General features: G+C 48.4%; 1 protein-coding gene across 1 annotated transcript in view; it reads right to left on the bottom strand.

Moving 5' to 3' along the window:
- Positions 1-24924, bottom strand: part of FGF12 (fibroblast growth factor 12) — a 121945-nt gene that overhangs the window by 78850 nt on the left and 18171 nt on the right. Inside the window, exons 2-3 of the mRNA XM_077826360.1 lie at positions 13792-13902; positions 6861-6964 (exon numbers count right to left, since the gene is read on the bottom strand). Coding sequence (XP_077682486.1) covers positions 6861-6964; positions 13792-13902 — 215 coding nt within the window. The remainder of the gene's footprint in view (positions 1-6860; positions 6965-13791; positions 13903-24924) is intronic.

Genomic DNA, 24924 nt, shown 5'->3' with positions numbered 1-24924 from the left:
TCAGCGATCTGCGCTTCTCAGAAAGCAGGTCCCATGAGTCCCTGCAGACAGGGTACAGAGGGAGTCCAACTTTTCTATACCGAAATATGTGATGACTACAGAATTTGAAATGTTGTACCTTTCCAGGACTAGAAGCAAGTATTGGTCCCTCAGTGAGAATTTGGGAGTCTTTACTTTCTGGTGGGAAAAGTGTCCAATTTCTAAGCCACAAGACTTTGGGCTTCACTCTTGTGATGTTTAAATGCAGAAAGCCTGTTAGTGGCCCAGGGCTGAATTCTGCCTGTTCAAGACCTCAGGCAATGGGAAATTCTATATAATTTCCTGCACTTCTCCCCCGAGTAGTACCCCTCCCCCCTCAACAAATGCACACAATGCATTATTAACCTATGGAACTCTCTGCCACAAGATATCACTGAGGCCAAGAGCTCAGTCGGATTCAAAAGAGGATTGCACATTTATACGGCTTATGACCGCATCTCTAATGGCATTAGGCAGGGTAAATAGATATGGTTAAGAGTTATAAGTCCTTCTGTTGCCCAGCCCTAACTGACAGGGGTTGGGGAAGGCACTTCCCTTGAGGGCTGGTTATGCGAAAGTTGCACTCGAAGGGGCTTCTTGCATCTTCCTCTAACGCAGCTGGTGCTGGCAGAGACCAACTAACCCAGCCTCTACCTGAAGCCCTGGCCTGATTTGGTAGAGCAATTCCCGGGCCAGATTCTTTTCTGGTGTAAGCAGATGGAACGCTATGGAAGTCAGTGGAGCGCTGCCCATTTACTGCGGAGAATTTAGTCTCCTGAGAGAGAAGGAGGAAGCATTTCCCTGGCCAGCTGGTTTATTTGGAACCAGCGACAGGGCTCAGATAAATCCGGGGGAGACGGATCAGCAGGCAGGGAGGAGCTGGGTGAGTGAACAAAGTCAAAAAGAAGTATTAGTCCCTTATTCCAAATCACTGATCACTGCCCTAGAGAAACCAGGCATGTGCCTGTCTGCAAGTTAAACATGCCAGAGGCGGAGAAAAGCTGTGTCTTGTGGTCTTATAAGCAAAAGAGTAAAGACACAGTGGTTAGTATGGGAGACAGGACCTGAAGGAGCCTTTGAGAGCCATACACAGGTGCCCCATGCTGACCCCTGCCCCTCGTGAGAAGCAGCAGCTGCAGCTGAGATACAGAGGAGCCATTAACAGCTTAATTCAATCCAGCTACAGACCTCGGTTCAATCCTTTATCTTTGATGCTTAGAGGCATTTCAACCCACAGTCCTTGCTGTTAAGACGACCCAGCTCGAAATACCTGGCCCCATTTTCCTCTCACTTCAGGCCTGGTCCAAAGCCCAGGGAAGATGCCCGTTGAGTTCCGTGGGCTTTGGGTGAAGCCTACGCTGCTGTCAGTCCGTCACAGCTCCCCCGAGACAACAGAGTCAGCCCAGCAGAGAGCTGGTGTGGGAGGGAAGCCAGGCCCCGTGAGCCACGTCTCCTTGGGACGCGAGGGTCACGGAACATCCATGCACAGCACACAGGAGTTTGCTTCCCCGTGACGTTTTGTTCATGAAAGAAACAATTTAATTCTTATTGTTGCAGACACCACCAAGCTGAAAACCATCAAAACCACAGCATGTAACCATGCCCATGCCAGCCGTCCTGCTAACCCCTGACCATTCTAGGGGATTCTTAGTGTAATATCGGGGATAATGGAATCAGAGTAAAGCTCTCAACTGGAGGTACTGGGCCAAATCCTCAGCTGGAGGTACTGGACCAAACCCTCAGCTGGTGTAAATCAGCAGCGTTCCATTAGGCTGTACTCATCTGCAGCACCGGACGATTGGCCCGCTAATTGTAAGGGAATTTGTTTGACTGAAGGGAAAGCTCCTCCTTGCTTTTAAGGCACTCCATCCTGCCTCCCAGCCACCACCTCGTTTTCTGGCCTTCCCTGTCTCCCTCCGGCTCCTCCTCAATCCTTCACACGACTTCACAAGTGTCACTGAGAGAGCCTTCTTGTCTGCAACTCCTGTTGTCTGGGGCTGCTGCCCCTTAGCTCTTCCTGAATCATTTGTCCTGGATTGCTTCCCATATTTGTGGATGGAGCTGGTCAAAAAAATGGACACAATTCTGAAAGATTCCAGGGACATTTTTTCCCCATTTCTGTCCGAGTTTTCCAACCAGCTGTATTTACAAAGCTCTTAACTGCTCTCCTTCCTTGTAATTCTTTTACTCTGCCAAGAATTCTGAGCTCTAGCTTCTCTGAAGGGCCCCGTACAGAAGTAGGGATTCTATTGTGCAGAATGCCACTTCTGTTTAAGTCACATAATCCACGTACCCTGTACAGTTGATCTCAAGAATTAGTTATTTGCATTACCACAATGCCCAGGAGACCCAGTCATGGATCAGGACCTATTGCACTGAGCGGTGTGCAGACACAGATCCAAAACAGGATGGTCCTGATCCCAAAGAGTTTGCAATTAAGTAAACTATTTATATTGACAGGTTTCAGAGTAACAGCCGTGTTAGTCTGTATTCGCAAAAAGAAAAGGAGTCCTTGTGGCACCTTAGAGACTAACCAATTTATTTGAGCATGAGCTTTCGTGAGCTACAGCTCGCTTCATCGGATGCATACCATGGAAACTGCAGCAGACTTTATATACACACAGAGACCATGAAACAATACCTCCTCCCACCCCACTGTCCTGCTGGTAATAGCTTATCTAAAGTGAGCATCAGGTTAGGCCATTTCCAGCACAAATCCAGGTTTTCTCACCCTCCACCCCCCCACACAAATTCACTCTCCTGCTGGTGATAGCCCATCCAAAGTGACAACTCTTTACACAATGTGCATGATAATGAAGTTAGGCCATTTCCTGCACAAATCCAGGTTCTCTCACTCCCTCACCCCCCTCCAAAAACCCACCCCCATACACACACAGACTCACTCTCCTGCTGGTAATAGCTCATCCAAACTGACCACTCTCCAAGTTTAAAACCAAGTTAAACCAGAACATCTGGGGGGGGGGGTAGGAAAAAACAAGAGGAAATAGGCTACCTTGCATAATGACTTAGCCACTCCCAGTCTCTATTTAAGCCTAAATTAATAGTATCCAATTTGCAAATGAATTCCAATTCAGCAGTTTCTCGCTGGAGTCTGGATTTGAAGTTTCTTTGTTTTAAGATAGCGACCTTCATGTCTGTGATTGCGTGACCAGAGAGATTGAAGTGTTCTCCGACTGGTTTATGAATGTTATAATTCTTGACATCTGATTTTTGTCCATTTATTCTTTTACGTAGAGACTGTCCAGTTTGACCAATGTACATGGCAGAGGGGCATTGCTGGCACATGATGGCATAAATCACATTGGTGGATGTGCAGGTGAACGAGCCTCTGATAGTGTGGCTGATGTTATTAGGCCCTGTGATGGTGTCCCCTGAATAGATATGTGGGCACAATTGGCAACGGGCTTTGTTGCAAGGATAAGTTCCTGGGTTAGTGGTTCTGTTGTGTGGTATGTGGTTGTTGGTGAGTATTTGCTTCAGGTTGCGGGGCTGTCTGTAGGCAAGGACTGGCCTGTCTCCCAAGATTTGTGAGAGTGTTGGGTCATCCTTTAGGATAGGTTGTAGATCCTTAATAATGCGTTGGAGGGGTTTTAGTTGGGGGCTGAAGGTGACGGCTAGTGGAACCACACCAACAGTAATAATAAATAATAATACCAACACCAAGCTCTTATATAGCTCTTTTCATCCATGGATCTCTAAGTGCTTTACAATGAAGGTCAGTATCATGGTAAATTGAACAGATTTATTTAAAGGGGCACAACTGATGAGACCTAATTTACACTTAAATGTATTGAGCTGTGAAAGAAAGGGATGTTTCTGGCATACCAGAGAGCTGACTGATCTAGCCCTCTCTTGGTCTTGACAGCTACCCAGTTCTGAAAACTAAAAAGCGATCCCCAAATACACAGCCACACTGGCATAATGACTTGTAATCCCCGAACAGTGAGCTCCACCAAGCTATGCCGAGCGCCCTAGGTAAGACATGGGAGGCAGCTGTTCGGCACTGCTCGGTAGTGGTGGGGCCTCGGCTGGAGTACTGCATCTAGTTTTGGACAGCACACTTTGAAAAGGATGTGGAAAACTGGAGAGAAGCCAGAGGAGAGCAACAAACATGATGAAAGGTTCAGGAAACCTGACCTATGAGGAAAGGTTGAACGAACGGGGCATGTTTAGACCACGTCCACACTAGCGAGCTTACCGTGGGGCAGCTGTACGATGCAGCGGTGCTGCTGTCAGATCGCTCATGCAGCCGCTCTGTGCTGGCGGGCGAGCTCTCCTGTCGACCTCATAAAACCACCTCAACAAGCAGCGGTAGCTACGGCGGCAGGAGACAGCGCTGTGCACACAAGCGGCACAACTTATATCATTTGGGGGGGGTTCCACACCCCTGAGCGACAAAAGTTTTGCCAACATTAGTGGTAATGTAGACATCGCCTCAGTCTTGCGAAGAGAGGGCTCAGGAGGGACCTGATAACAGTCTGCAAATATAAAAGGGATGTCATAAAGGGGACGGTGATCAATGGTTCTCCATGACTACCAAGGGTAGGACAAGGAGGAATTGGCTTAGTCTGAAGCAAGTTTTTAAGAACAGATTAGACAGAAGACCTCTCTGGGATGGGCCTAGGTATACGTAATCATGCCCCCTCACTGGCGAGGCGCAGGGAATGGACTAGGGGATCTTCAAATTCCCTTCCAGCCTGGCACTTCTGTGACATTATCGCCCCGCAGGGTAAGAAGGGGAAATAGGAGTTATTTGAGTGGTTTAAAACTGGAGCGCTTTGTCCTGTGGAGATCGTACCATAAGGAACAACCCTGACCTGGTCAGGGAACAGAGCGAGGGGGTGACGAGGCCGTTTACACTCCCGACTGCTCGGACTGTGATTACAGCACGCGAAGAGGCTAATCCAGGGTCTGAGCTCTGATCCCACAGCGCTTACACAGGCATCCACAAAGTGATTTCATCTCGCAAACAGAACGCCATAGAGGAAACTACAGGAGAAGCTGATCGACAGCTCCCAGAAGGAGGAAAAATATGCGTAAGAGCCACAGACCCACTGGGCACCTTGTCCTCATTGGGAAAGCGAACGTGTTCACTGGTGCCACGTCTTCTCCTTCAAGTCGCGAGACACAGGTTCGCATTCAGTCCTACAGTACCTGCTCCGACCAGAATTCCTAAGATTCCAGGGTGGTGGGACAAGACGACCCCAGAGCTGTTTCAGTCCATGCGATAGCAAAGGTGCTGTCCTTCGGTCGGGAGGTAACGAGGGGCAGCTCTGCATCAACCAGTGGTTTAAGTGCCACCTTTGGTCCTAGAGGTTATGGCGATAGCCACATTACAGATCAATTAGCCAGTTACCGAAAACCAAACTATGCTATTTCCTATTCAGTGGTTCTATCCTCAGTCCCCCATCCCAGCCACACACACATGTTTTTAAGTCAGAGTAACAGCAGAATTACAGTACTCTGGATCCACACTGGAGTTAGTGAGGTCAGAGTCTGGCCCATAGACTCTACAAATATCCGAATGGAAAATTTATCAACAACAATTTCCTTGTCACATAGCACAGTGTGAAGTTATTTCAAGCGTAAAATATTTCTAGCAAAGAACTGCCTTATTTAGTAAATCATTGTGAATCATTGATTTACTTCAAATGAGAATCTGATGAATAACCTCATGCTTTTTTCAGAGTAACAGCCGTGTTAGTCTGTCTTTGCAAAAAGAAAAGGAGGACTTGTGGCACCTTAGAGACTAACCAATTTATTTGAGCATGAGATTTCGTGAGCTACAGCTCACTTCATCGGATGCATACCGTGGAAACTGCAGTAGACATTATATACACACAGAGACCATGAAACAATACCCCCTCCCACCCCACTGTCCTGCTGGTAATAGCTTATCTAAAGTGATCATCAAGTTGGGCCATTTCCAGCACAAATCCAGGTTTTCTCACCCTCCGCCCCCCCCCCCCCCCCCACACACACACACAAACTCACTCTCCGTGGTCACTTTGGATGGGCTATTACCAGCAGGAGAGTGAGTGAGCCGAGTGAGAGAAAACCTGGATTTGTGCTGGAAATGGCCCAACTTGATGATCAGTTTAGATAAGCTATTACCAGCAGGACAGTGGGGTGGGAGGGGGTATTGTTTCATGGTCTCTGTGTGTATATAATGTCTGCTGCAGTTTCCACAGTATGCATCCGATGAAGTGAGCTGTAGCTCACGAAAGCTCATGCTCAAATAAATTGGTTAGTCTCTAAGGTGCCACAAGTACTCCTTTTCTCATGCTTTTTAATGCCATCTAAGAAAGTTACTGGGGAATTCATCAGTAAAATGTGTCCCATAGATCTTTCATACTGTGTTAAAAAGACCACTCATATACAGAGACATTCTGCTCAGTTACACTGGGGTAAATCCACAATAACTCCATCGAAATAAGCAGAATTACTGTGGTGTGGAGAACAGGACCTATTATGATCAGGTACACTGGTGTATATCAGGGTATCTCTGTGAAGGCAATGTGTGGTCGCACTGATGTAAAACCAGATCAGATCCAGCAGATTCAGTAACCTAACACAGCAAGACCTGAGGTAAGTGACCATCCAAAGGCGCAAACAGATGTGTGCCTTCAACTAAAGGTCGAAGAATACTGCCCTGAGACTACATGGAGATAGCTGGAGGTAGTTGCTAAAGACAGGGAAGAGTCTATTTGATAGTGGACCTTATGACAGCTCCTACTGTGCCAGGTTGTCCGAAGTGTTCTCAACATAGCAATGCACTTAAAAAACAGCTCTGAAATCACCAAACCGGGCAATGTACTTACTGAGCTGTAGAGATATCCCTCGCCATTCATGGCGACGTAGAGACCTGCCTTCACCCCCTGGATCGCCACCACACGAAGGCCCACGGGAATTAGATTGAAGAGGGCTGCAGTTGGAAGAAGAACAGGGGAAAGCAACTGTTACTGAAGGTCGCCTTTCCATGTGGCCCATGTTCCCTGTTTTCATTGTCAGCTAGTGCCCCTCACCCCTTTACACAAGAAGCAGAGTTACAAACATCTCCAGGGATTTGAAGTACAGGGAAAAGTCTGTAACTTGCTTTCAAGGGTCACCTCAGGGTGGGTTGTAAAAGTTCCAGTTCTCACTGTATCCCAGAAACCTGCAGCCCATCATCCATCTGGTCACTGCTAGCCAAGGAATAAAGACTCTCAGGAGGAGCCAACCTGGACTCCGGTGTCTCCATGACCTGAGTCCTCTGTGCCTTCTGGAAGTGGTGCCAGGCAGCAGGAAAGGACAAGACTCTTCAATGCCCCATTTTACTGCCATCCTATTGATTTAAGCATCGCAGCCACTTCCTCCCCGATACACTACAAAAGGTAACTATTGCTGGATGCCACACAGCCACTCGGACTCAGAGAGGCGACCTCTCTCTCACGCACGATGGTATTTTTGCTATTATCTGTAACGTAACAGGATCGGAAAGGCTGCTGGCGTTATTATATGAAATGTTGCTGCATTAATTGTTTCTACTATTGCTACCTGTAATACGGGCAGCACTGAGATACCCCAGCTGAGATCAGGGCCCCACGGTGCTGTATTTGGGGTCTGTAGGTGCTACTCTATGCACAGTAAAAGCCAGTCTCCGCCCCAGAAAGCTTACAGTCAAGATAGACAAGACAGAGGCTGAGAGAGGAGATAGAGCCACAGAGAGGTGAAGTGATTTGCTCAAGGATCTTACAGGAGGTCAGCAAAAGAGCTAACAACAGAACTCAGGTCTTCTGAATGACTGCCGGGTGCCCTATCCATTAGACCACACTGCCTCTCCCCATTAACCAGCAACATTTCAGAAACCTCTACCAGTGGCTCAGTCTAGCTTTTCCAGAACCACATAGATACTGTCCAGTGTCTCATGACCTTCTCCTCCCAGGAACAAGTCCAAGTTAGGGATTGTCCCTCTCCAGGAGTATAGAACTCCTCCCATCTGTTTGCCTGGAGGAGTGAGAAAATATCAGATCTTACACACATCACTTTTGTGGGAGTTAGTACTGACTCTCCTAAACCTTGGACTAGGGTAATTATGGGGGCAGTGGGGAGACAAATTAGCAAACACTTCACTGGTAGCTTGTTTTATATTTATTCACTCATTCATTCAAAAGGCGTCTGTCTGAGGTTTCTCAAAGGGTTTGGAATGTTCAAATTAGTCTCTGGGGGGGCTGTATCAGTGGGTAGAAAGCAGGGGAGGTGCTCAATGATCAATAGCATGCCTTTTATCACATGGCTTTGCAGTTTATTGCCTAGCTATTGACATAAGTATACCTAATCATTCAATTTATTTTACAGATAATTGATATAATTGTACAGCTAGTAAATCACTTTGTAAAGTGAGCACAGCACAGTGGGGACTTTGGATGAAAGGTGATATCCAGATGCCAATCATCTTTTTCATCTCCCACTGCCCTGCCCCCTTCTCTCTTGGGAGCCACCTATGCCCCAGCATGCTAATGATTCAGTGTTATTGCGATACAGACTGCTTTAGTGCTAACCCTGGTTTAACAGAGTGGAATAATTCAGATCCAAGTCAGACTAAGGTTACCAAAGAGACTGTTTGCATGCACATGTGCTGGGTAGGACCGATGGCTTCAGCTGCACCAGGAGAAAACAAGTACAACAACAAGCCATAAACCCCAGAGTCTTTTCCACACGAGACCTGGGAGCCAGCTGCAGAGAGGGCGCTTGTTTAGACTGTTTTGCCAGAGAGACAGTTTTCAGTGACCTCCTCTCACACACCCTAGTGCAAGCAAGGGGTAACTCCGCAGAAGGTCACTGGAGTTGCACAGCTGAATGAGAGACAAATCAGGCCCACGGCATCTGGGAATTATTTGAAGCATTATGGGAAGGCCAGGTACGCCGCAACGGCACTGGCCTACGGCTGCCTAAAGGGCCGGGGGGTAGCCCTCTTTCAGTGGGAAAACAGGCACTAAAGGCGTGTTGCTGGCTGCAGCCCCGTCTCAGAAATCCAGCCTACCAACCCCACATCTGAAAAGTTCGTGCTGGAATCCCACTGCAGTGACGGCACATGTCTGAGTGGTTTCCTGAAGCGGGAGGACTTCGGTGGAAGTCAGCGTCTAAAGTGCAGCCTCATTACAGGTCTTTGCAGATCAGGGCCTAAGGTGATGCTGAAGTCGCCATGCTCGGGATTGGTGCCGGTTTGCCTGTTCACTTCTCACTGGTGTAACTACCTCAGTGTCGGGCAAACCCTTCATGCAGGCTCCTCGTGAGACATTCCCTTATCGAGGCAAGTTTTTATTGCCAGACCTTTGGTACGACAGCGATGCTCCAAAGCCTCGTTTAATTAACAAGTCTATTTATAAGCAACCTCCCACCCCTCCCCTTTTTTAAAAAACTGAAAAATGGAGCATATCACTACAGATAATGAAAGTAAACGGCCATCATTATTCACTCCCTACAGCTAATTCGTTTTACATAGAAAACTTGCCTCGCAGACCATTCTTTTGAGTGACAGCACCCAAGATCAATAAGCCAGACTATCCCCACGGAAACCTATCAGTGTTTTGAATAATTCCCTCCCACTCCCCAAGGGCCAGCCCCCACCCACAGGGTAAATCATATCCTATTCCGTGTAAAGGCACCACGGGATTACACAGCAGGTGGGCAAACCCGGGGAAAGGGAGGTGGCAGAGCTGTTCTGGAAGGAGTTCCTACAAGAGCACAGGATGCCAGGCGGGCCTCAAGACTGTTTTTGTGACTCAAATGTGTTTATATTCAGGGTAGGAAGCTAGAGATTTTTTACCTTGGTATCAGTCCAGAACAAGGATTTGAAACTGAAAATCCCAGCACAGCCAGGCAGACTGGAAGCAGTCCTGTTGAAGTCATTGGGCCCGATTCTCCTTTCAGACTGGAGTAAGCCAGGGGAAGTCAGCGAGGCAGTTACCCCATTGGCATCAACGGAGCTATGCTGATTTACCCCACTTGAGGATCTAGCCCAAATAATTTAGACAAGTGGAAAAGTGGACTGAGACAAGAATGAGGCCCATTGTGTGACCCACATTCTCAGCTGGTATGAACGGGAGTAGGTCAATCAAAGGATCCATGCTGATCTACACCAGCTGGGGGTTTGGCCCTGCAAGTGCAGGAAAAAGCATTTACATGGAATACACTATGCAGGGGCTCTCATTTACCCCTCTGTTACAGCGGAATTATGCTGGCATATCAATGGGTAAAACAGTTCGGATACAGAACTGAGATCCTGGAGTCATGAACCAGGTCCAGAGAGCGATATTGATCAGTCTACTAAAAGATTATGCCAAGCAAAAGGGAAAAAAAAAATCAACACCGCATAAATGGTGAGAGGTGACTCTACCAATCCTGCTGAACAAATTCAGGGTAATAACACGATGATATCATAACACAGATCTGGGCCTAGGTTCTCTTCTTGTATCTGGGGTAACCCCACTGGCTTCAATGGAAACACTTTTGATTTACACCAGTGTCAGTGTGAAAAGAATCTATCCCACGACTTTTAGCTCGATAGCATCGCTTTAGCCCCATGGCCTCGGCAGCAGATGCACTAAGTGTTGTTTTGCTGGACGCCTGTTCAAATGGAGCTTGATCTTGGCTTCTAACTGTATTAAAAAAAAAAAAAATCCCAACCTCCTGTTTCCCCAGGAACAGAAACACGAAGTGGCACCAGATAGATAAATTAATTTTAAAATGGCTTAAATATTAGCAGTCCCTCTTATTTAAATAACTGGATTTTCATTACGAGTTTTAATTACATCGGACGTGTAGAAGGGACGTGTCTTGTTTCATTTTAAATGTTTATCTTGCCAGAGTAAACCCACATAGTATATTCCATGTAAAATCAGCTCCCTTTGCTAAGGCTAATCAGTCTGGCCCCAACACAATGCAAAGTGGTGAGGTATGGCACATCGCGTTCCTGTACGTGTTTCAATTACAGACTCCATGCAGCGTCCATCTCGATTGTCCCCCCACATCCTGCCAGGTGAGAGTGAATCAGGCACCACGCTTGGGATACGGGTGTGCGTTTTGTCTCCTACAGTGTGAACTTCAGCCCTGAGCAGAAGAGGCACAGGGTTCCAAGCACCGCGCCAGTCCCGTTACGTGACCCAGATTTTCTGGAGCGCCCACAAGTTTTGGGTGTCCAGCTTGATTGTCAAGGGAGCTGAATGCCCATGGCTCCTGCTGGACTTCAAAGGGAGCTGCGAGTGCTCAGCACCTCGGAGAATCAGTCCCACCTTGTCTCAAACTGGGCACCCAAAATTAGCGGTCATTGCTGACTGTCTGGGCCTAAACCCTGGTCCGGCCCTCTGCACAGCAGTGAGTACCATCAGTGCGGTCTCCATTGCCAGTATGGGCCACTGCAGGGCAGCTCTCCAACATTTACCTAGATTCATCTGAGTTTCAGTTTTACCCCTTATTTTCTTGTCCCATCCTCACTGACTGATGAGAACAATTAATCCCCATCTTCTCTCCCAGTCCTGGGCATGTGTGATGACGGATATGCCTTCTGAGCCTTCTTTTCCCCTGACTGAGATACCTAATTGCCTTAACCGCTCCCATAAGTCATAGGGCCCAATCCTGCAACCCTTACTCACGGGAGTAGTCCTTGCTCACACGAGCAGACCCACTGATGTCCTCCCATGAGTCTGGGCTGCTTGCAAGTACGGGCTGCAGGACCAGCCTCTTCACTTATCAGTCCTATTCGCATTGTTCGGCAGTGGCTGAAAAACCCTAAGGACCTGAATGTTTCATCTCTTTCATCCTCTGATGTAAGACAGGAGGAGCTTCCCTGAAGTCAAAGGCCCTACACAGTGGTAAAACCCCAGTGAGAGAGCAGAATCAGGCCCTATCCCTTACAGCGAGCTACTGCTGGGCACAGCCTTTGAATTGGGGGCAGGGGGGTTCTTTGTTTTCAATAAGGGATGTTTCCCAAACCTTCTGTTATTTCAGCTGCTGGCCTCTGCCGGCATCACCCCATGACCTGGCTCCCGAAGCAGAAGGTAGGACTCTTGCTGTGCTCGAACCGTGGCTGAACGGAGGAGAATAAGTGCCCTACTCGTGTTAAATGTGCTACTCCTGCCATGAGGACCCTGCCGACCCGTCGCCGTTTTGGGCACAGCGTCACGTCACCGACTGCTATTCAAACTGTGCTCTAGTTTGAGGGCTCCCCGCCGCCCCCAGGAGGCTGCCTGTGGAACTGCTGCCGAGCCAGTATTGGAGCCAACAGGCCCCACTGACAGCTCCAACCCTGCAGTCTTGACTCAGGAAGGGCCTCCAGGGGGTTCGCTAGGAGTTCTGTCTGAGGAAGGATGACAGGATTGATCCCCGGATTAAGTAGACTGGATTATCCCTCCATAAGAGTACGTCTACACTGCTGCTGGACACGTGCTTCCCGGCGCGGGGAGACCGAGGCGTCCTAGCGCTGCTCAGGCTAGCATGCTCAAAGTAGCAGCGTAAGCGGGGACAGCGCGCATGGCCGCTCAGGCTAGCCACCCAAGGACAAACAGGCCTGGGTCCCCAGGAACGTATGTGGGTGGCTAGCCCAAACCGCTGTCCAGGCTACCCCGAGCTATCCGGCTATTTCCAGCGCACCGGTTCAAACACAGCTAGTACATGTGTCTGCCTGCCCTGGGAAGCACCGTCCCAGCTGCAATGTGGGGGACTTTATCTTTGTCGAGCCCCCCTCAAAGATCAGCTTCTGCTCCGACTCTTAACAACTGAGAACTCCCGTCCCTTTGGGAATGTGCCAGCCGTGACATCCTTCTGTGAACGCTCCTGCAAATTTCAGACTCCCAGCACAGGGACAAGGTTCAGCCCTGCCCTAGCTGACGCAGTCAGTGAGAGCCACCTGTGTTGCCCTCTCAGAAGGACTCCTGAGTCCCACAGAGAGGGCAGAGCTGATGGCACTTTGCATCTCCTCCGGGGCCTAATCCTTCAGAGTGGTCCCAACGGGAGTTAAGGGCACCCAGCACCTCCCGGGACAAAAATGTTTTGTGCCCTTTCTCGCAGAGGGCAATGGGCCACTGGGGAGTGCTGACATCCAGCGTGGTCTCCCGCCAATGACAGCGGCTTGCTGACTGCTGCATGAAAAAATTCAGCATCAAACTTTGCCCCGGACCTTGCCATCTATTGAAGGGTTTGGGTAACTTGTGCCAGCCTCTAAGTGTGGGGTTCTCAGAGGAAACTTTCCTGGAGACAGGTTGTCTCATCACTGCCCACTGCAGGGTCTCTTCAGAAGCAGCTTATAATGGCCATGGTCAGAGATGGGGTACTGGAATGGACAGATTCTTGGTCTGATCCAGTCTGGCAATTCCTGGGTTCCTAAGTCTAGTTAGGTTTTAGATGTTTTCCTTGAAGATCACTTTCCTTTTACCCCTGAAGGAAACAATCCCTACATCCTTCTCCCACATGCACAGCATCTGCGCAAATATCACTCCTCTCTCTTCTGGCGAGAATTCAAACCATGCGTTTTTATTCTTCTCCACACCCCAGATGGTTGTTGTAGCGTTAGAGAGAGGCGGGGGGGAAAAAGCAACAATGTGTGAAAACAATAAAGGAGAGATTTAAAAGGGAAGTGCCGATGGAAATAAACGGCTGAGAGCAGCTGGCTTCTTCCTAATTTGATCTTTTCAAAAATGAAGGCTTACAAGTGAGACCCACTAGGTGATGCATTTCATTTATCATCGGGTTGCAAAGAAGGCTAATTTTCCTTACTGTAGTCGCTGTTTTCGTCCTTGGTCCCATCAATCGTACCATCTGGGTGCATCTGCAAGAAGTATTCCTGCTGGCTGAATAACCTTGTCACAATTCCTTTCAGCTGGGGTTCTACAAAGATAATAATAAGTATTAGATACACAAAATATACCAGGAGCGGCAAGAGACGTCAGTTGCTCAGCTACTGTAAACTCCTAAGTAAATAAACCAGGATTCTGGTAGATAACTTCCTGTGGTTCCTTGCATGTTGGATTGTAAAGCAGGCATATAAAATGGAGCTCAGGCGAGTAGGTAAAAAGAAAAGACACCAATAGTATAGCACAGGGTTAAGAATTTAAGAAAATTCATTTAGAAGAGCTGCCTTATTGCAAGTCATACGCATCCTCCTAAGCAAGTGCCAATGAACCCTTTAGACTATTCCATCACGTATAAACCACAGGGGCTCTCAAATTGTGGGTCGGGAGCCCATTTTGATCAGGTCGCCAGGGCTGGCGTTAGATTTGCTGGGGCCCAGGTCCAAAGCTGAAGCCCGAGCCCCACTACGTGGGGCCAAAGCCAAATCCCGAGGGCTTCAGCTCTGGGCAGCAGGGCTCAGGTTACATGCCCCCAGGGTTGTGAGTTCAATCCTTGAGGGTGCCATTTAGAGATCAGGGCAAAAATTGGGGATTGGTCCGGCTTTGAGCAGGGGGTTGGACTAGATGACCTCCTGAGGTCCCTTCCAACCCTGATATTCTATGATTCTAACCCGGGGCAGCAAGCTCGGGCTTTGGTTCCCACTCCTGGGGTCATGTAGTAATTTTCGTTGACAGAAGGGGGTCGTGGTGCAAGAAAGTTTGAGAACCGCTGACATACCATTTCTTTACCAGAAAAGCTGGTTTAGAAATAATGTAGGGAGTTAATAAAATTATATTAATAATATGATTATAAATTAATATGAATAAAAGCAAGTTATTAGTGACTTAATAGGAAATATCCCTAGTGCAGTATATCATGATGTAATCAGTTTCATGACTTTGATGCACCGAGTGAGATTGTTTAATAAGCCATTATATAACTCCGGTCAGGCTGTGTCAGTGTTTCCATTAGGAGCCCCTGTTTCCAACAGTTTACCACTGGGCTGTATACATTTCCTTTGAGAATGACACGAAGAGCCCAGAGACACTGCATTCCTTTTGCAGACAGTGTGCGCGTGGACATCTCTGGGAGCTCTGAATGCAGGAGGACAGTAAGAGCAGAGAGTTAGTGTGAAAGGGCTCAGCTTAAAACCATGTTGCCAATTTAAGAAGAGAAAAGTATCATTTTATAGTTTGCGGCAGGAATGGCATTTTAGAACTGGTGAACGTGATCTTCTACGCCACTGTGCTTAACAGAGTGACTGTGGGGTGTTAATTCTAGGCAGGGTTCCTTGGTATAATGCTGGTGCTCCTCTGAGGTAGAGGTAGGAAGAAGATGATCATTAAAAAATTATACTGTGGTGTTTAGAGTGTTTGCCAGAATTATGTCCCTAGACCACCAGTTACCTATTACCTCATGCTGCAAATGGGGACACCATTATATTGTCAGGTGCATGTGTCATTGCAGTAATATCAGAGACCAGTGCCCCTGATTCCTAGTCTCATTACAAATCTGACAAACCTTATGTCAAGCTTGGCTCGAGGTTCAACATTTATGAGCTTTCTGGCCAATCCTGGCCTAGTTTGGAGTCGGTTTGGGCTGATTTATGGTTTTGAGTGGTAATGATATGGGTCTTGCCATTTCTGCAGGTTTCCCCATCAGTTGAGTTTTAGCTGGAGTTTTTGGGTCCAGCCCACTCCCCAAATTCACAGAAAACTGAAAAGAACTAAGCTGCCAACAAAAGTTGCCAAGTTTCTCACAGCCCTAATAAAATCTGATCACCATGGCATTCCTTGGGTTGCCTTTGCTTTCTGGTTTCCTCTGACATACGCGGGCAAAGAAGAACCTCCCGTCACAGGGGGCACGTTCTATACACGAGGGGAAACCCTGCCTGGCACATTCCAGAGCTGCCATCTGCACTTTGGCTTTCACACACTATGTTTGGGTTGGAGCTTCTCAGTGAAGCAGTGGGATTTTGATCAGCCCGGTTATGTCTCAGGTAGGCACCTGGACCTTCAGATGCTTACACCTGAACTAAATCCTAAACCCCTGAATGCTCAGACCTGCACACAACAAGCATAAGCTTGGTATTCTCTTAGGGAGATTCTCCCCACAACCCGGAATAGTTTTTTTTTTTTGGGGGGGGGGGGGCCTTAGGAATACGTTAGCATGGGATGAGAGCAGAGGGTGACCTCTGAGTCCCATACTGAGTCTCTCCCCTTCTCTTTGAAAGCTCTTGGATTTCTTGCAGTTTGCTCATCATTACTCACACCTGCCTACCGCTGATTTAACAGCCCCGGGCACAGAAAGCTTCTGTCTGACTACCTGACTACAGAACAGGTGTAAGTAGCTCTAGCTAGTGCTGGCTCCCCCATGTGGCCTGGCCAAGGCATCACAAGCATGATCTGGGGGCAGCAGCCCCAACTGTGGAAGGCAGGCAGGCTGAACGGACCCTTTGTTGATTGACCTATCTACTGAGGACGCCAGCAGAGGAGGCGGGGAGAGTTAAGGACATTTTAACTGGGAGCCAGGATATGACTACCCACTTCTTTGGCACAGGTCATCAAACGGCCATCAGATGGTAACGGCACCAGTTACTAGCATCCAGGGAATGGATTGGAGCTGCTGGCCCAAAGGCAAACTGCAGCCCCTGGTTTTAAGCAGACTCCCTGCTTGTGTGAACCTGAATTTGGCCATATATTTCGGAGTCGTTTCCTCTTACAGCAACAAAGATTGAACAGGTAATTGTATTGCAGCTTTCTCGAGTGCCGCTGCCCCTTACGCGGCAGCAATTTTCAGGAAAGACTGTTCATTCGTGGGAAATACATCAAAGGCAGCACATCATCCAATTAAGGTGGAGGAAATGTCTGAATAAATCAGAGCAAGAGGCAGCTCATGTGTCAGACAATAAAACAACATGAGACGGTCTGGGAGTTTCGCGAGAGGAAAGGATACCGAAAGATCCTTCAACTCTGGCCAGGCTGGTGATGTGATTTAAAAACTGCACAATCAAACACAGGCTTCATATTGACAGGTTTCAGAGTAGCCGCCATGTTAGCCTATATTTGCAAAAAGAAAAGGAATACTGTTGGCACCTTAGAGACTAACCAATTTATTTGAGCATAAGCTTTGAAGTGAGCTGTAGCTCAGGAAAGCTTATGCTCAAATAAATTGGTTAGTCTCTAAGGTGCCACTAGTACTCCTTTTCTTTTAGGCTTAATATTGTAATTCTCTTATTTGTCCAAAGCTCCTTCAACAATATTGCCCCAAGTTACAAGCACTAAAAGAAACATGCAGTTACTAAGAACAAAATCCAAACACGCACCATGCCTACCTCCAAAAGGGCTCCCCTAATTAGGTTCCTTTCCACAGCTCATGCTTTCCCCAGGGCCTGAACTGAAGTTGACTTTCCTCTCTCAGGTCTCTTATTTTATACCCTGGTGCGGGGGTTCCCAGCTTTCCCTGCTCTTAAAAGGGACAACACACTTCAGCACAAAATCCTTTCCTATCGCTGAGCTGCACAACTCTGCACACCCTTCTGTTTTGCTTCCAGATCCGCTTTCCTGCTCTGTGAAAATGGGATGGGATTGATGTGGCCAAAACATGCTCCTCAGTGACTTGGCTTGCAGCACTCACGCTCTAGTGCAGCAAAGCAAACGCATTTAAAAAGACAAACTTTACCTCCCCTTATTTCACTGTATCGATGGAATAGATTTGAGAAACTCTCTGAAACGAACACCTGGATTCAGATCAGAGTGCGACAGCGAAGAAGCCCCATAAAGACCAAACCATGGATAGGGCAGCAGAGACTTAACAATGTTCTAATTAAAAGGAAGGCAGGATACAGCTTTGTGGAGCGACTGTTTGAAACACTTTGAAATGGCAAGTGTCGATGCTGAAGTGATAGCCCTTAATGACCAAGACAGGTGCTCTGTTACGGAGAGTAAACACAAGGCATAGAGCCCACTCTGCCTCCAGATGCACTATTATTAATTATGTCTATTACAGTAGCACCCACTCAGACTGGAGCCCCATTGTGCTAGGCGCTGTACACACACATGGAGAGAGTCCCACTCTGAAAATCTTACACTCGAACTAGTCAAGAGACAAAGAGGGCAGGAGGAAAAACAGGATCACAGAGAGGGGAAGGGACTTTCCCAAGGTCCCCTAACAGGTCAGGAACAGAATCCAGGTCTCCTCAGACCCAACCCAGCACCCTACCCACTAGATCACACTGACATGTTTGGTTTACACAGCTCTGGGGTCTCCCATTAGATAAGAGATTTCACCTACATCAGCCTTACCCCCTCTCACAAGCATTGAGAATACTGCAGTCTGTCAGTGCTATGGGTCTCGTTTAACCCCACCCCTCACCCACTGCGTGTGGTGCTCACCAGCCTGTCTGCTGGTTCTCAGAGCCCCATGATCAGGTGACTGCCCTGTACAGCTGTCAGTTTCCTATCAGTGCATTAGTCTATATTTAGGGTTCCCTGCCCTCCTTGAGCGCATGGGAATCCCAGAGAAGGCAACGGGATTTCTGTGCAGTGAGCGAAGGGAGACTCTTGCCCATACGCTATCAGTAGGGCTGCTGCACTTTAGGACAGCGGGGGTTGGACTAGATGATCTCATGAGGTCCCTTCCAACTCTGATAGTCTATGACACCAAAACTAAGGGCCATATTTTGGCTGCTCTTCTACAGATGCACAGTGATCAGCACCCCCCCACCCTCCCACACACACACACAAACACACACACACACACTTTGCACTCCTCTCCAGCTGCTGGCCAGAATCCTTCACTTCATGTGCCCATGAGAACCCAAAACATAAAGAGACAAAGCAGGCTGCTCTCTAAAAGCAGAGGCCCCCACCATGGCCATAGCAAACAAAGCCTTGGTCTGTCTAACCCATCCACCAGTGGGGAAGAGAGTAAGAACTCTGACCAGTGACACTGGGGCAAACACTTCCTCTTATGGAAAATGCCACTGGATCTCTGATTTGTATATATTGGATTTCTCTATTAATTGAAGTTGAATACAGAATCTACCCGAACAGTGGGAACTGTACGAACTAGAAAACATAAGGAAGATAACTGTGTTTAATACAAAGAGAAGGACACTCAACCAGGCCACTGTATAACAACACCCAGATGGCGATAGCAAATCACAGCCCACAGCCATTAGTACAAGACAAGCTCATACACAAGAGAATAACTCCGGGGACAAGGAACACCACTCCACTGCCAATCCCCCCAAACCAGCTCAGCCCAGTCCTCCCAGAACAACAGATGCCCTTTGATGTGTGCCCTTAAGGTTGACTAATCTGAGCTCTGCAGGACCATGCTGGGGATCTGAGCACCCGCTGAGCTTCCATCACAGAGGACACAATACCAGCAACCCCATTCCCTGCCAGCTCAAACAGCTTCTCTCATCACAACTCCATGCTATTGCATTGGGGGAAAGAGGTGAATCAGGCTCCACATCACTTAGTGGTCCAATATCCAAGCAGAGGTGATAGGACCCTGGTTATAGGAGTCACCCAACCACCACCACCCCCATACAGTAAACTGCATGGAAGTCAGTTTCTAGCTCAGGAAGATGAAGGGTTAAGTCGCCCTTTCTGGGATTTGAACCATTGGTCCCAAGGAGTCTTGGTGATTCATATGTGATGCTAACATCACTAAGGGCTTGGCTACACTTGCGAGTTACAGCACAATAAACCAGCCCCAGGGGCCCTAACTCACTCCCCGTCCACACTGGAAAGGCACGTAGAGCGCTCTGACTCCGCGACTACAGCGCGGTTGGTCTCCACCTCGGCGAGTGGAATAACGTTTGCTGCGCCCCCGCTGGAGCGCTGCGGGGCCAGTGTGGACGAGCTGTTGCATTACTGTGCTCTGATCAGCCTCCAGAAACGTCCCATAATCCCCTTAAGTCAAGTGGCCACTCTTGTCATTGTTGTGAAATCGGCTGCAGGAATGCGGAAATGCCCGTTGAAAGCGCCATTTCGGAGAAGCCAGCTGCTTATCAGCTCTAAGGAAAAGCAAACATTTACTGTTTGCTTTGAGTGAGTGAGAGAGAGGCAGGGAGGAGGGGAGTCTGAACTTACAAGACAGCATGCTGACACACTCTCAGCACCCCAAAAACCCACTCTCTCTCCCCTCGCATACATACAACACACTCCCTGTCACACTCCACCCCCCACACCCATTTGAAAAACACGTTGCAGTCACCTGAATGCCGGGATAGCTTCCCATAATACACCGCTCCCAATGGCGCTGCAAGTACCGCAAATGTGGCCATGCCAGTGCACCGCCAGCTGTCAGTGTGGACAGACTGCAGCGCTTTCCCTACTGCGCTCTACGAAGGCAGGTTTAACTCACGGCACTCTACATCTGCAAGTGTAGCCATGCCCTAAGTAACTCTTCTGGCTCATCTGGCTGGTGCTATATTCTGCCCCGAAGTTGTCTGCATTTCAGTGGTGGGTGAAGCGATAAGAGGGGGATAAGATAAGATGGGCTAAGAGGGAAGAAAGATCCTTTCATGGATTGAGAACTGGTTAAAAGATAGGGAACAAAGGGTAGGAATAAATGGTAAATTTTCAGAATGGAGAGGGGTAACTAGTGGTGTTCCCCAAGGGTCAGTCCTAGGACCAATCCTATTCAACTTATTCATAAATGGTCTGGAGAAAGGGGTAAACTGTGAGGTGGCAAAGTTTGCAGATGATACTAAACTGTTCAAGATAGTCAAGACCAAAGCAGACTGTGAAGAACTTCAAAAAGGTCTCACCAAACGAAGTGATTGGGCAACAAAATGGCAAATGAAATTTAATGTGGATAAATATAAAGTAATGCACATTGGAAAAAATAACCCGAACTATATATACAATATGATGGGGGCTAATTTAGCTACAACTAATCAGGAGAAAGATCTTGGAGTCATCGTGGACAGTTCTCTGAAGGCGTCCACGCAGTGTGCAGGGGCAGTCAAAAAAGCAAAAGGGATGTTAGGAATCATTTTAAAAGGGATAGAGAATAAGACGGAGAATATCTTATTGCCCTTATATAAATCCATGGTAAGGCCACATCTTGAATACTGCGTACAGATGTGGTCTCCTCATCTCAAAAAAGATATACTGGCATTAGAAAAGGTTCAGAAAAGGGCAACTAAAATGATTGGGGGTTTGGAACTGGTCCCATATGAGGAGAGATTAAAGAGGCCAGGACTTTTCAGTTTGGAGAAGAGGAGACAAAGGGGGGATATGACAGAGGTATATAAAATCATGAGTGGTGTGGAGAAAGTGAATAAGGAAAAGTTATTTGCTTGTTCCCGTAATATAAGAACTAGGGGCCACCAAATGGAATTAATGGGTAGCAGGTTTAAAACAAATAAAAGGAAGTTCTTCTTCACTCAGCGCACAGTTAACCTGTGGAACTCCTTGCCTGAGGAGGTTGTGAAGGCCAGGACTATAACAGGGTTTAAAAGAGAACTGGATAAATTCATGGAGGTTAAGTCCCTTAATGGCTATTAGCCAGGATCGGTAAGGAATGGTGTCCCTAGCCTCTGTTTGTTAGAGAGTGGAGATGGATGGCAGGAGAGAGATCACTTGATCATTACCTGTTAGGTTCACTCTCTCTGGGGCACCTGGCACTGGCCACTGTCAGTAGACAGGATACTGGGCTGGATGGACCTTTGGTCTGGCCCAGAATGGCCATTCTTATGTTCTTATGATCTCTGTCCTGAGCATTTATGCTCATAGCGCACACACTCTGAAAGTAGATAAAACATATAAATATTTCTGCTGGAAGTTTGCAGAGTAACACTACTTATGCCTTAGACTTCAGAGCAACAATACACAAGAACCCAAAACAGAAAGAGACAAAGCAGGCTGCTCTCTAAAAGCAGAGGCTCGACTACCCTACCTTACTTTAATCTGTCTTTTTCCCCCAGCTCCTCCCCCACCCACATACACACTCTTAAAGTGATACCTTGCAATTCCAACAGTGTCCTCAATACAGCACCTGGATAGTGTACTCTGTATTTGTTGCGTCTTGGACTATGAAACTGTTAAGCGTTTGTTTTCTGTGCACTGAAAACTTTAAATACCTAAGGAATCTGCTGCCTCCATGGACAGCCAGCCATTGTGTGCGGCAAAGTGCAGACTGTTCGAGAGGAGAGAGACACTGTGTGTGCTCTCAAAGGGGGCGGAGTTCTGTCTAGAAAAAGAGCAAAGAAGCAAGAACAAAAGTACTCTGGCTGAAAGTCTGTGTCTGAACTCAGTGGAGGGGAAAATGGAGCAATATTATCACAGATTCCAAATGCAGGATTTCAAACCGGCCTTTCCTGAAACCCGTTGCTCAGCAAAGAACATTCATCCAGCAAAGGGGAGCATTTCCACCGCTCATCGGCACTGGGAGGACACTGAACATCCTTTGTGTCCATGAAACAGTTTTGCCAAGGATGTGACGGCAAACACTCCGAGCCCTGCATTACATCTCGGGAGCACAACTCACCGAAATGTTTTTTAAACATTTGTTTGTGGCAATTAAACATTTTACCCTGGAACTTACACATTCCATTATTCTCATTTTTCTCCATTCAGGCTGCAGCTGTCAGAAGGGGTGGTTGATTTATGACTCACCCAGGCAGCTCCCAGCTCCTTAACACACCAAAACTACCATTCATGTCGGAGCGTAAACGGCTTCTAATTTACTTAAATTAACTGCAACTTTAAAGTGCCATCACAGAAATCACTCTCACCCTCCCCTCCCCTAAAAAGTGATGATTCCAGAACACTTGTTAAAACTAAATAACAGCCACACACCAGGAAAAGAGCTAGTGTCAAACCACAGAGTTAGTGACCTTTTATATGAGCGTATCAAGAAAATCCATCAGTGCACCCAGTGCAGATTGCTATGGTGACAGGCGTCAGCAGCGGACCCTGGGAGAGATGGGAAACAGAGAGAGGATAATTGTTCTCTCCCACTCCAGTGACTGGGGGCAGCAGTGAGTCGAGATTAACGGTGTGGTAAGTGGTTGGTTTCAATCAATGTATCATCATGACTGGAACCACAGCACAACACACCGGCAAGCTTTACTGGACCCACAAAAACTGGGGACTTCTACAGCAGAGCCAGGAGCTGTGCTTGTATGCAGGGGCCCTGATTCTCCCCGGCCCTGCACCTCGTGCAGCCGTTCGCACCTGGGCCAGGTGCTACCCCCTCCAAAGGGGAGCGGTCAGAACCTACTCTGCACTGGTGTGAGGTGCGGGGCCAGAGAGAATCAGGTCAGAGCTTCCTTGACACCAGGCAGAGACATTGCACTTTCCAGCACGTTCACTGTGAGGTCGAGGTATCAAATCCTTCTCCCTGCAAATAGGGCTTGATGCTGCAAGGCCCTGAGTGCCCTCCACCCCCACTGCAGTCAGTCAGGGTGGAGAAGCCTCCCGGTGGGGGTGAGGAGTGGAAAACAACTGTCCTGAGCAGAAGCAATCCTTGAGAAAGGGGCTCCCCTACCTGGAAGGACCCTGCAGCAGGTGGCCTGCAGTGACTTGACCTGTCAGTCTATAGAGTGTACCGGGAGGGTGAGGGGAACACGTGTCCGGGTACATCTGCAGCACACATGCCCCCTGCATTGCAGGCACAAACTCTTGGGAGTGGCCTCCAGCAATTCTAACTCTGGTGCTGCAACAGCTTTCGCAAGCACACATTCCCACGCCTCCCCTCCCATCCGGCCCCTGCAAAGGGTGACGGCATGGACGTGGTGCAAGATTGCAGGTGCACACCTGGCAAGCGGGTGGGAGAGCAAGGGGGCACCTGGCCCTGTATAATCAGGTGGGCAGAGAAAACGAGGACGCCTATGGTGATGGGGTATGGACACAAGCAGGCACTCCCTAATAATGCAGCGGTCCTAAACTGACCCATAAACCTGCCTCCGAAGTCATCACATGCCCCCTGGATATGCGACAGCCCTGCAATTTATCACCACTGTGGGGGAGGGGATGGACAGAGAGCTGTAAGTGAGCAAACCAGGATCTCGAGGAGTGTCATGTTTGACATCCGATCGCGGAACTCCGCCGCCGTGAAACTCTCCTTTCGCTGTCGAATTAAAGGCCCAGCTCACTGCAGCTCCTAACAATAGCAGGGCTACCATCACCCCCCAATTACAGAGCGTGTATTCGGAGAAGAAAATGACTCCAGGGGAATAGGGCGCCACTGTACACATGCATTTACCCACTTTGGCTGCAAATCTCAACCCAACCCTACTATAGACGGGCGCCTCCATAATAATTAAACAAAACAACAGCCTGAGTTCGCAGGACCAGCCTCTGCTTTACTGAGCAACGGGACACGCTTCAGAAAGACGCAGCCGGGCCATGGGCTCAGTGCCCCGAAAGGACGTCTCCTGGCAGTCTCATTCCATTACTGGCAGGGAGTCACTCGAGCACACGGGTACCTTACAGGGGAAAGAACATCCCAGGGAACTTTTCTATTCCATGCTGATGCCTCTGAGGAAAAATACTGACACTCCTTGGCCCGCAGAGCAGCTGTCTTCCTGCACTGCCATACAGGGGACAGGACACACAGGACTTTGTGCTATGCTGCCTGTCTCCTACTGAGTTTATTCCTTTCAGGGCAAGTCTATCCCCAGCAGGAGCAGAGGCTCCCCAGGAAGTGGGGAGGTTGTGTCATGCTGGAGGTTTGCCCCACAGCCCATGTGCAGTCCCTGTGCAATGAGGAGCTCAGCTCTGCGGGGATAGCTGTGTGGCAGCATGCATGGGACAGGAAGAGGTGCTGCTGGGACACGCTGAAGGACGGGTGGGGCCAGGGAATCCATGGCTTTGTGGATCCTCTGGAATACGTCAGCCATTGGGGAGCAGCCGCTCTGCAAATTGGGGAGAGGGCTCCTCTCCCCAACCTCTGCCCTGTAACTGGGCCCAAGTCTCACCCACTTTGCACATAAGGTGCAAGGCAGGGGAGAAGCAGGCTCAATAGCTCAGGCCAGTTTGTAGAAGACAGGTGTCC

Source organism: Eretmochelys imbricata, chromosome 9 (genome assembly GCF_965152235.1).
Source record: "Eretmochelys imbricata isolate rEreImb1 chromosome 9, rEreImb1.hap1, whole genome shotgun sequence".
NCBI classification, from domain to species: domain Eukaryota; kingdom Metazoa; phylum Chordata; order Testudines; family Cheloniidae; genus Eretmochelys; species Eretmochelys imbricata.
The sequence above is the reverse complement of the archived record's forward strand: the minus strand, read 5'-3'. Positions and strand labels throughout refer to the sequence as shown.